This window comes from Scyliorhinus canicula, chromosome 8, assembly GCF_902713615.1.
Source record: "Scyliorhinus canicula chromosome 8, sScyCan1.1, whole genome shotgun sequence".
NCBI classification, from domain to species: Eukaryota; Metazoa; Chordata; class Chondrichthyes; order Carcharhiniformes; family Scyliorhinidae; genus Scyliorhinus; species Scyliorhinus canicula.
This window is the reverse complement of record NC_052153.1, coordinates 32,712,728-32,725,369: the sequence shown is the minus strand read 5'-3', so window position 1 is coordinate 32,725,369 and position 12,642 is coordinate 32,712,728. Positions and strand designations below refer to the sequence as shown.

The following is a 12,642-nucleotide window of genomic DNA, read 5'->3' as shown; positions in this document are numbered from 1 at the left end:
GTGGATCATATAGCCGATTTCGGTGCTGAAACACCGATGCTACTGCTGGCAAGATCCTGGCCACTAGAATAGAGGATTGTGTGCCGGGGGTCATACATGAGGACCAGACGGGGTTTTGAAGGGAAGGCAGCTGAACCAAATGTGCGAAGACTCCTCAATGTCATTATGATGCCGGCGGAAGGGGAGGCGGAGATAGTGGTGCGTTGGACGCGGAGAAGGCCTTCGATAGTGGAGTGGGAGTACTTGTGGGAGGTGTTGGGAGGTTTGGGTTTGGGGAGGGGTTTATTTTCGGTGGGTGGCTGCTCTACGAGGCCCTGATGGCAAGTGTCCCGAATAGGAGGTCGGAGTACTTTGGCTGCATCGTGGGACGAGACAGGGGTGCCCCCTGTCCCCCCTTGCTCTTCGCGTTGGCAATTGAGCCCCTGGCCATGGCATTGAGGAGTCAGGGACTGGAGGGGCATGGTGCGGGGTGGGAGGAGCATCGAGTGTCACTGTACGCGACACCTGCTGCTGTATGTGGCGGACCCGGTGGAGGGGGGGGTGGGGGGGGTGGGGGGGGGGGGGGGGGGGGGGGGGGGGGGGGGGGGGTGGGAGGTGAGGTGAGATGATCCTTGGGAATTCGGTTTTTCTCGGGGTATAAGCTGAACCTGGGCAGAGCGAGGTGTTTGTGGTGCATCCGTGGGGATCCAAAGGAGGGGATTGGTAGGTCCCACTGAAGCAGGCAGGGAAACCTTCAGTACCTAGGGGTCCAGGTGGCTGGGAGTTGGGGGGCCCTGCACAACTCAACCTCACAGGTTGGTGGAGCATGGAGGAGGAGTTTAAAGAGTGTGATATGTTACCGCTGTCACTGGCGGGGAGGGTGCAGTCCGTCAAGATGACGGTGCTCCCGGTTTTTGTTCTTGTTCCAGTGCCTCCACATCTTTATCCCAACAGGCCTTTTTCAGGAGGGTCACAGCAGTATCACGGATTTGTGTGGACGCATGGGACTCCCAGGTGTTCGAAGAGTGTTCCTGGGAACGAGGCAGGGATAGGGGGGCTGGCGTTGCCCAACCTGTGGGTACTACTGGCGGCCAACGCAGCGATGGTGCTTAAGTGGGTAATGGCGAGGAGGGGCAGCGTGGAAGAGGATGGAGGTGGCGTCTTGTGTGGGCACGAGCCTGGACGCGCTAGTAACGGTGCCGTTGCCGCTCCCTCCAACGAGGTATCACGAGCCCGGTGTGGCGGCTACCCTCAAAATTTGGGGGCAATGGAGAAGCACACAGGAAAATGGGTGCTCGATGGAGGCCCCAATACGGGGAACCATTGGTTCGTCCCAGGAGCATTGATGGCGGATTCCGGGCTGGCACAGGGCAGGGGTTAGGAGTTGAGGGACCTGTTTGTGGAGGGGAGGTTCGCGAGCTTGGGGAGTTAGGGGAAGTTGACTCCCCTCGGGGAACATGTTTTAGGTACATCCAGGTAGGGCATTTGCCAGGCAGCAGGTGGAGGGTTCCCCTTGCTGCCCCCACGGGGGGCTGGATAGGGTGCTCTCGGGGTGTGGGTCAGGAGAGGATCTCGGACATATACCGGGTGATGCAGGAGGTAGACGAGGCCGGTGGAGGAACTGAAGTAAACGGAAGGAGGAGCTGGGTGAGGAGATTGAGGGACATGGGCGGATGCCCTGGAGAGAGTGAATTCCTCCTCTTCCTGTGCGAGGCTTAGCCTCATACGTTCAGTGTTTGCATGGGGCCCACATGACTGGGACAAGGATGAGTAGGTTTTTCGGGGGCGAGGACAGGTGTGCTAGGTGCTCGGGGAGCCCAGCGAACCATGCCCATATGTTTGGGCTGCCCAGCGTTGGGGGAGTTTTGGAAGGGGGTAGCAAAACGTGTCAAGGGTGGTGGGATCCAGGGTCAGCCAGGCTGGGGATTCGCAATTTTTGGGGTGGCAGTGGCCGGACCGGGGTCCTGGCCTTTGCGTCCCTAGTAGCCCGGCGGAGGATCTTGCTGCAGTGGAAGGATGCGAGGCCCCAAAGCGTGGAGGCCTGGATCTCGAGATGGCAGGTTCATTAAATTGGAGAGGGTGAATTTGCCCTGAGGGGATCAGTACAAGGGTCTTTCAGGCGGTGGCAGCCCTTTCTGGACTTCCTGGCGGAACGGTAGGGAAATAGGCCGACAGCAGCAGCAACCCGGGGAGGGGGGGGGGGGGTAAGGATGGGGGGGAGGGAGAACTGTACACATGGGCTTGTGTGAGGGTGCTATCTCTCTCCCTTGTTTTTTTTTCTCTTTTCTCTGTCTTTGTTTTCTTGGTTTTTTTTCCTTTTGTTTGAAGTTGCTCTTGCAGCTGGGGGGCATTGTTACCGCGGGTGTACGTTAATAGAGTTATGATGTTTATATTTTGTATTTGTAAAAACTTCAATAAAAATTATTTATATAAAAAAGAAATCTCACCCATTTCCTCTGACTCCACGCATAATTCCCTCCTTGTCTTTTGTCTGTGTAGCTCTGGCTGCTCTGATTACCCCGGAGTTTGCCGCATTTGGGCGTGGCTTCACACTCTCTCACCCCCCCCCACCCCCCCCCCCCCCCCCCCCTCGGCCCACAACTTTGGACATTGCCTCAGAAAAAGGCTGTCCAAAATTGTACAAGTTTGCGACAAGCCCAGAACATGTGGGTGTGGTCAGCTGGGCCCCTCTGGCACCATTCACATTTGCCGTCCACCTTCGTGAAGAACCTGCTCATTTGGGTTCTGGTCATCTATGCTCTGTACACCACTTTGAACTGCATGAGACTGAGCCTTGCGCATGTGGAGGTGGAGTTGGCCCTGCTCAGTGCTTCGCTCCAGATCCCCAACCCTAATCTGTCCCCAGTTCGTCCCCACATTTCCCTCTGGTCTCGTCCAGGTATGTTCAGGCCCTGTCCATAGAACATAGAACATTACAGCGCAGTAAGGGCCCTTCGGCCTCGATGTTGCGCCGACCCATGAAACCATCTGAAGCCTATCTGACCCACACTATTCCATTTTCATACATATGTCTATCCAGTGACCACTTAAATGCCCTTAAATTTGACGAGTCTACTACTGTTGCAGGCAGGGCGTACCACACCCCTACTACTCTCTTAGTAAAGAAACTGCCTCTGACATCTGTCATATCTACCAACCCTCAATTTAAAGCTATGTCCCCTCGTGTTGGTCATCATCATCCGAGGAAAAAAAACTCTCACTGTCCACCCTATCTAACCCTCTGACTATCTTATATGTCTCTATTAAGTCAGCCTTCTCCTCTCTAACGAAAACAACCTCAAGTCCCTGAGCCTTTCCTCGTAAGACCTTCCCTCCATACCAGGCAACATCCTAGTAAATCTCCTCTGAACCCTTTTCAAAGCTTCCACATCCTTCCTATAATGTGGTGACCAGAACTGCACGCAGTACTGCAGGTGCAGCCGCACCAGAGTTTTGTACAGCTGCAGCATGACCTCGTTGCTCCGAACTCAATCCCCCTACTGATAAAGGCTAGCACACCATATGCCTTCTTAACAGCCCTATTAACCTGGGTGGCTACTTTCAGGGATTTATGTACCTGGATGCCGAGATCTCTCTGTTCATCTACACTACCAAAATCTTGCCATTAGCCAGTACTCTGCATTCCTGTTACTCCTTCCAAAGTGAACCACCTCACACTTTTCCGCATTAAACTCCATCTGCCACCTCTCAGCCCAGCTCTGCAGCTTATCTATGTCCCTCTGTAACCTATAACATCCTTCAGCACTATCCACAACTCCACCAACCTTCGTGTCATCTGCAAATTACTAACCCATCATTCTACACCCTCTTCCAGGTCATTTATAAAAATGACAAACAGCAGTGGCCCCAAAACAGATCCTTGCGGTACACCACTAGTAACTGAACTCCAGGATGAACATTTGCCATCAACCTCTGTCTTCTTTCAGCTAGCCAATTACTGATCCAAACCTCTAAATCACCTTCAATCCCATACTTCCGTATTTTCTGCAATAGCCTACTGTGGGGAACCTTATCAAACGCTTACTGAAATCCATATCACCACATCAACCGCTTTATCCTCATCCACCTGTTTGGTCACCTTCTCAAAAAACTCAATAAGGTTTATGAGGCACTTCACAAAACCGTGTTGAGTATCGCTAATCAACTTGTTCTTTTCAAGATGATTATAAACCCTATCTCTTATACCTTTTCCAACATTTTACCCACAACCGAAGTAAGGCTCCCAGGTCTATAATTACCAGGGTTGTCTCTACTCCCCTTCTTGAACAAGGGGACAACATTTGCTATCCTCCAGTCCTCCAGCACTATTCCTGTCGACGAAGACAACATAAGATCAAGGACAAAGGCTCTGCAATCTCCTCCCTGGCTTCCCAGAGAATCCTAGGATAAATCCCATCTGGCCCAGGGGACTTATCTATTTTTACACTTTCCAAAATTGCTAACACCTCCTCTTGTGAACCTCAATCCCATCTAGCCTGGTCGACTGTACCTGGAGTATTCTCCTCGACAACATTGTCTTTCTCCAGTGTAAACACTGACGAAAAATATCCATTTAACGCTTCCCCTATCTCCTCTGATTCCACACACAACTTTCCACTACTATCCTTGATTGGCCCTAATCTTACTCTAGTCATTCTTTGTTCCTGATATACCTATAGAAAGCCTTAGGGTTTTCCTTGATCCTATCCGCCAACGACTTTTGTGTCCTCTCCTCACTCTTCTTAACTCTCCCTTTAGGTCCTTCCTGGCTAACTTGTAACTCTCAAGTGCCCTAACTGAGCCTTCATGTCTCATCCTAACATAAGCCTTCTTCTTCCAGTAACTGTCCATATATTTTCACGCAGTGTCCCCCTTCTTTGCTGTCCGTCTTCATCAGCTCCTCTAGTCGTGTGGACTCCGGGGCCAAGCGACCTACTGTCTCCTTGTGGTGGAAGTGTTTTATTTACATGTGTCTTATTTCCTGTCCTGTCGGTAGTTCCTATTCCTCCGTCAGTTCGTTCAGTGTCGCTAGTCTGTTTCTTAAGTAGAAGTCCCTAACTAGCATTCCCCATCCTGTCTCCATTTTTAAATGTTATGTCCAGCATGGCTGGGGTAATCTGTGGTTTCCACAGATGGGGGCCATAGGGGACATCTTCGTCAGCCCGAAGTGCTGTCTTAATTGGCCCCACGTTTTCAGTGTGGCTGCTACCACTGGGCTTTATGTGTTTTGCCGAGGGGGTGGGAATGGTGCAGTGGCCAGGGCCTGGAGGGTTGTCCCCTTGCCAGGCCTCCCTTGATTTTCCTACTTTGCAGTGTTGGTTTGGGACTCTTGGATTGTTGCCCCCACCCCCACACACAAAAGTCATAATTAAGCTGCCTACATTTTGGAAGGAGACCTTGGGGATGACGATCGGTTGGATCTAAACAAGAAGAGGAACCTCAGCAGAACAATCATTTTGATCGTTTGCACTCTCCCCGCCAGGGAGAGTTGGAATGAACCCCACCTTTGTAAGTCCTTTTTGACTTCCTCCACCAGGCTAGTCAGGTTTCACTTGTGGATCTGTGACGAATCCCTGGCTATTTGGACCCTCAGGTATCGGAATCTATTTTGGGCTATTTTAAACGGGAGCCCCCTGGCTATGTTCATCCCCTGCTTGAGTTCACTGGGAATGCCTCACTCTTGCCCAGGTTGCGTTTGTACACTGAGAAGGTTCCCTCTTTCAGGATCTGCATGATTGCTTTCAGTCCTTCTTGTGGCTTTGAGATGTACAGGAGCAGGTGTTCGCATAGAGTGAGGCTGCGTCTGTCTTCTCTTTGGATGCCCCTCCAGCTTTTCGCATCCCCAGGGCTGTCAGCCGTGGTCCGATTGCTAGTGCAAACAGGACTGAGCATAGCAGGCATCCCTGCGTTGTGCCTCCTTTGTAGCTGGAAGTATTCAGAAATGGTGGGATTGGTTCGAACGCTTGCCTTGGAGGCATTGTACAGAAGTCTCACCAAGGCGGCAAATCGCGCTCCTGTTCCAGGAACTCGAGGAGGCCTCTGTCGAAGGCCTTTTCTGCGTCCAGGGAGACAATCTCTGGTGCTCTCCCCGGGGGGTGGTGGGGGTGGGGGTCATAATTACGTTCAGCAGCCGCCTGATGTTCGCTGTGAGCTGCCTACTGTTGACAAAGCCCTCTTGGTCCTCTGTGATCACCTCTGGTACGCAGCTCTCCAGCCTTTTGGCCAAACTCTTTGCTGGTATTCTCATTCAGCAGTGATATGATCCACATTCCGTTGGGTCTTTTTTGGGTATCAATTAACTTATTTCCTGCCCTGGTGTAGGAGGCAACGAGTCTGCGAACATGCCCTCCCAAATTTTTTATAGAAATCCACCGGGAACCCATCAGGTTCCAGTGCCTTTCCTGCCTGCATGAAGCTGATGCTCTCCGTGATTTCTCCAAGATCTTTTGGTGCTTCCAGTTCCCCCCATCTGTCCTCCCCAAAACTGGTATTTCCAGCCCGTCGAGGAACTGTTTCATCCCCGCATCCTCATCGGGGGGCCCGGAGGTGTGCAGCCCTCGGTAGAGGGTCTCTTTATGTTCCGCTACCAGTCTGCCTCTGCTATCCTTTATCTGGGCTATTTCCCTCGTGGCTGTCTGCTTTCTCAGCTGGTGGGCCAGTAGGCGGCCAGCCTTGTCTCCGTGTTCCTAGAACGTCTCCCGTGTCTGGTGGAGTTGGTACACTGCTTTTCTGGTGGATAGCAGGTTAAAGTCCATTTGTAACTTTTTGCTCTCTGCCAGCATCTCTCCGGTCGGGGCCTTGGAGTACTTTCTTTCAGCCTCCAAGATGGAGTCGATCAGCTGTTGCTCTTCCCTACCCCTACGTGCCTTGTAGGCTATAGTGTCATGTGAGAGTAACTTTAAGAAATGGCGTATTTTATAGAATAACTGTAGTGGGTGTACCTTTAAGAAATGGGTGTTTATTACTGCAGTGATGTCAGAGTGTGGGTGGAGCTGGGCATCTGTCAGCTTTTAGTTTTCACTTTGAGAAAAGTTAGGGATGTCTGTTTTTTTTTGTTTCGTTTCAGTGTTGGAGCTACAGTCAGCCACAGAAGGAGTAATGTTGTTCTCTCTGTCATGTAAAGACTATGGGAGGGATTCTCCCATTCGGCGGCTGTCGCGTTTCACGAGGGCGTGAACGGGTCGCTGGGAGTACCGATTTGACCCCTTCAAGGGGCCAGCACGGCGCTGGAGGGGTTCATGCCGCTCCAGCCTCCCATTCCGGCGCAAACTGCGCATCGCGCCAACCCGCATGCGCGATGGCCTCCCTCAAAGTGCTGGCCCTGTCGCTACATGGTGCGGGAGTTCAGGGGCCTGCACGTAACAAAATAGGCCCGGGGGGAGAGAGGCCGGCCCGCCAATTGGTGTGCCCCGATCACGGGCCAGGCCCCATCGGAGGCACCCCCCCTCGGGGTTTGGAGCCGTCTTTTTCCCCCCCCCACAGGCTTCCCCCGACCTGCGCACAGAGTTCCGACCAGCTGCGACCAGGTGTGGACGGCGCCGGTGGGCTTCTGCCTTTTTCGAGCGGCTCGGCCAACCAGCCGTGAGAATGGCGGCCCTGCCATGTAGAGCGGCCTGCCACCGGCGCCGTGCTAAATGCACCGACGCCAATGGCACCGATTCTCCGCTCCGAGGAGAATCGCGTGCCGGCGTCGGGGCTGCGTGGCACGGTTGCGGGCATTCTTTGGCCTGGCGCGGCGGGGCTGGGAGAATCCCGCTCTATCTCTTGATCATTTGTTGAATTCAGAGTGACAACTGTTCTCAGTAGTCAATTTAAAACTGATGTGCTTCTGTTAAAAGTTTTTTTTAAAAGGAAAGTAAGGATTACTTTGTGTTATATTCTTTGGGGATTGTATTTGAATTAATGGTTGCTAAGATGTTCACTGTAAGTTTTTAAAAAGGTTAACGTGAGTTCATTGAATAAACATTGTTTTGCTTCAAAAAAATACTTTTCGATATCTGCTGTATCCAGAATTGTTGATCCTGAGGCCGTGCTGACGGCGTTTCCGAAGGCGTCAACACTTAGCTTCAGGATCACAGAATCCCGTCCCTTGTTTCTTACATAACACTTCTATTATAATTGTACGATTCTATTCTATACTACTTTTTGTTTATTTTTGTTAGTCCCCATCTTAGTAGGAAGCAATGAGTTAGATTAAAAGATTGAAAATACTCACCTGGACTTACTCATCAATCACCTGCTTTGGTGCGCCGGACGCCTCTTTCTGAACCAGTGTTAGTATTTCTCCTTGTCCTCTCTCACTCTATTGAAACTCCAGGCTCTTGGTCTTTTCAAACTCCCAGCTTCTCTCTCGCTCTTTTTAAACCCCTGGACTCCTCTTGCTCATTTTAAACTCCTGCCCCCTTTCCCAATCTCAGCTTCTATCACTCTTTTCAAACTCCTGGTACCTCTTGCTCTTTTTAAATCCCGATTCCTCTCGCTCGTTTGAATCTCTAAGCTCTCCTCTCGCTCTTTTGAAACACCCAGCCATTCTCTCACCCTTTTTAAGCTCCTGGCTCCTCTCGCTCTTTTTAAATTCCCAGCTCCTTTGCTCTTTTGAAACTCCCGGCTCAATCAGAGTTAACTGGATGCCAAAAATAAATGGGATGAACACTTGTACGAAAAAAACTCTGCAGGGCGATGCTGCAGAGATTAGAGCAGGGGAGTGGGACTGACTGAATTTCGCCAGAGGGAGCTGGCATGGACTTGATGGATCGAATGGCCTCCTTTTATGACATAAATGACTCTGGGTACAACAGCTATTCACATATCATGTAGGAGTGATGTTTCTTTGATTCAACTTGTGTTAATGACAGCAACATTTCAAAGGAAAGTTATTTAAATAGGATTTAAGGTCACCATATTTTCCAACTTTGCTGTCATAAAACCAGTTTTAATTTCCTGTTTGAAGTAAACCAATAGCAGGGTATTTAATGGAATCTTTACTATTTATTAGCATGGGCTCTGGAGCAACTTGATGGTGAATTGCGTGGGAACACAAACCCACAGCATTTGAGGAATGCAAGTACGCTTTCCTTCACATGTTTATTTTTCAATATTAATCCTGTTGCCTTGGAGCACAAATCCTGCAGGAGAATTCAAGAGAGTTGTCACCTGCTCTGAGTGAGCAGGCTGTGGCCTATGGCCTGAGAACAGCAGCAGGAAAAGCAAAGCCTCGGCTTTGGAAACAAATCACAAAAAATTATTTTCTTACTTTTTAGGACTGCAGGAACGTGAACTATTCTGATACACGTCAGCTGTTGATGCTTCTGAGTTTTGCTTTGGGGATTGGCCCACCAAGATTCACCGAAAATCTGGATTGTACCTCTCTTTCCAGAGCACGCTTTATAACACTGTGCTCTGCTTTGATGGGAAATAAATTGAACAACAATTTGTGAAGAGCTGAGAAGTTTAAATACTTTGTTGTTCAAGTCAGGCGGAGTTAAAATGAAACATTACTGGAAATATTCTGCAATCCTCCTGCATCTTTTCCTTTTGAGATACATTGAACCTTCCTTTGTCCAAGTGAATCATGGCATAACAGTTTCCAAGGGCCAGTCAGTCTTTCTCTCCGAGGAGGATCTACAGTTCAACATTCCAAAGGAGAAGGACAGCTGCAAGGTGGAGGTGATCATGAATGAGCCAATCACGCAACGAGTTGGGAAGCTTACCCCCCAGGTGAGATATAACAACAACTGAACATTTATTTTCAAGGATATATCAATGATATCGGGCAGCACTGTAGCATAGTGGTTAGCACAGAGTCTGCACTTTCTCCCCGAGTCTGTGTGGGTTTCCTCCGGGTGCTCCGGTTTCCTCCCACAGTCCAAAGATGTGCGGGTTAGGTCGATTGGCCATTCTAAATTGCCCCTTCATGTCCAAAAAGGTTAAGTGGGGGTTGCTGGGTTACGGGGATAGGGTAGGGACATGGGCGTGAGTGGAATGCTCTTTGTCAGGGCCAGTGCAGACTTTATGGGCTGAATGGCCTCCTTCTGCACTGTAAATTCTATGATTCAATGATCATCGTAGTCCTGTGTAAGTTGGGGAATTTTGAAAGTCAAATGATGGATCTCACAGAAAGCACACAAGTAATTTGCGAAATTTTAATTCTCTATAAACATTTGAATGCATAAAGTGAGCTTATTTGGCCAATGGTGAAAGTTTTGACTTGGGAATTCAAACTGCACACTCACATAGAAAATAGTTGAGTAGCAAAGTTCACAAATATTTATGCATGTAATTTCCACAAGGCTTCTTATAAATTCAGTACAAGATTGGCATAAATCCTCAAACAACAGTGAAAATGAAAACTTCCACCTAACATACTGTTTGATTTCATGGAACCTTCAAAGAAATTCTATCTCATGGGCTGGATTCTCCATTTGGGAGATTACGCTCTCGCGCCAGAATTAAATCGCTTCTGGTTTGTGCTGGTGGTGGAGCGACACCCAGAGCGATTCACTCTCCCCAGCCATGCAAATTTCTGTATGACGGGGAGGGCAAGAGATTTAGTTCTGAATCCCGCTATTGGGGTGCCATTTTGAGCGGGCAGTCCGATAAGGAAGTCTGGAGCTGGCCCCCGCTCACCCCTATAATGTAATTCATGCCCCCCTCTGCTGATAAGTAGAGGCATCCTCCCCCCCTCCCCCCCCACTCCCTCCACACTACGGTAATTGCTGGGTCACCCCCTCCATACAGCATGCACTCATTAGAGGCATCAACCCCCCCTACCCCCCACCCAGTGGACGCCCCTCCAGAGACCTTCATTGGACCCTCCCCCATGTCAGAGACCCTCCCCCATGTCAGAGACCACCCCCATGTCAGAGACCACCCCCATGTCGGAGACCACCCCTCATGTCAGAGACCACCCCATGTCAGAGACCACCCCCAATGTCAGAGACCACCCCCCATGTCAGAGACCACCCCTCATGTCAGAGACTCCCTTTAGACACAATTGCAGACCCAAGCCATATTTATACACTACAATGTGCACTCCACAAAAATTACAACCCCTACAGGAACCAGTCCAAAATTCTTCTCATCTTTCAGTGTGCTCATTTCTCCACGTTGTATTGAGTTGTAAGATGCAGTGACCATTGAGGTTCATTCCCTCAGTCGGTTGAGAAATCTAGAACTGACCTCCAGCATCATGGTTCAGACTCGTGATTTCCTTCGCCAGGGTCCCAGGTTCGATTCCCCGGCTTGGGTCACTGTCTGTGCGGAGTCTGCATATTCTCCCCGTGTCTGCGTGGGTTTCCTCCGGTGCTCCGGTTCCTTCCACAGTCCAAAGATGTGTAGTTTAGTTGGATTGGCCATGCTTAATTGCCCTTCATGCCCAAAAAGGTTAAGTGGGGTTACAGTGGAAGCGTGGGCTGAGTCGGTTGCTCTTCCAAGGGCCGGTGCAGGCTCGATGGGCCTCCTTCTGCACTGTAAATTCTATGTCTATGTTACTATGTAACAAAACCCCAACTTCTTCAACTTAACTTTAAAGCTATCTGGAGAATCATTCTGATAAATCTACACTCTCTCAAAGACCTTCATCTTCCCTGGACTGGGTTGACCAGAACTAGACACATTACTCAGTTGGGGCCAAAACAGGTTCAGTCTAACTTCCCTACTTTTATGCTCAATGCCTGTCTTTATGAAGCCCAAGATCCCATATGTTTTGCTAACCACTCTCTCAATTTGTCCTGCAGATGTAACCCCAAGTCTCTCTATCATTCGCACACTTTAGAACTGTCATTAAGTCTATACTGCCTCTCACTATCCCGTTTGCCAAAATAAATCACCTCACACTTCTCTGTATAAATTCCATCTGCTACTTGTTAGCCTATTCTACCAGCCTATGTCCTGTTGCAGGCAATTTAAATCATCCTCACACTTTGCCACTCCTCCAAGTTTGGTATCATAAGAACATATTGAAATATTACTCCCTATTTTAAGCTCCAAGTGATTTATGTATTGCAAATGAAACAGCATCGCTGTCCACCACCTCCAGTCCAAAAACAAACCAGCCACCACAATGTGTTGCTTTCTATCAGAGTCAGAATCACAGTGCAGAAGAGGACCTTTGCCCATTGCTCCACTTAACATTCATTGGCATGACCATTGCTGAGTCCCCCACAACATCCTGGACATTACCATTGAGCAGAAACTGAACTGGGGTAGCACGGTAGCATGGTGGTTAGCATAAATGCTTCACAGCTCCAGGGTCCCAGGTTCGATTCCCGGCTGGGTCACTGTCTGTGTGGAGTCTGCACGTCCTCCCCGGTGTGTGCGTGGGTTTCCTCCGGGTGCTCCGGTTTCCTCCCACAGTCCAAAGATGTGCGGGTTAGGTGGATTGGCCATGCTAACATTGCCCGTAGTGTCCTAAAAAAAAGTAAGGTTAAGGGGGGGTTGTAGGTATAGGGTGGATATGTGGGTTTGAGTAGAGTGATCATTGCTCGGCACAACATCGAGGGCCGAAGGGCCTGTTCTGTGCTGTACTGTTCTATGTTCTATATATATACTAGCTAATAAAGAAGGTCATAGGCTGCGAATTAAATGGCAAAAAGCTAGGATCCTAACAATAAATGCCACTATTCCCCCTTTTTTCACTCATGCATCTTTTCTGTACAGGAAAAG

General features: G+C 49.7%; 1 protein-coding gene across 3 annotated transcripts in view; it reads left to right on the top strand.

Moving 5' to 3' along the window:
- The window catches only part of frem1a (Fras1 related extracellular matrix 1a), a 452,495-nt gene that overhangs the window by 146,080 nt on the left and 293,773 nt on the right, over positions 1-12,642 (top strand). For all 3 annotated transcript variants that reach the window (XM_038804357.1, XM_038804358.1, XM_038804359.1), the window contains one exon: positions 9,240-9,696. In XM_038804357.1, the coding sequence (XP_038660285.1) occupies positions 9,466-9,696 (231 nt within the window). In that variant the 5' untranslated portion in view covers positions 9,240-9,465. The remainder of the gene's footprint in view (positions 1-9,239; positions 9,697-12,642) is intronic.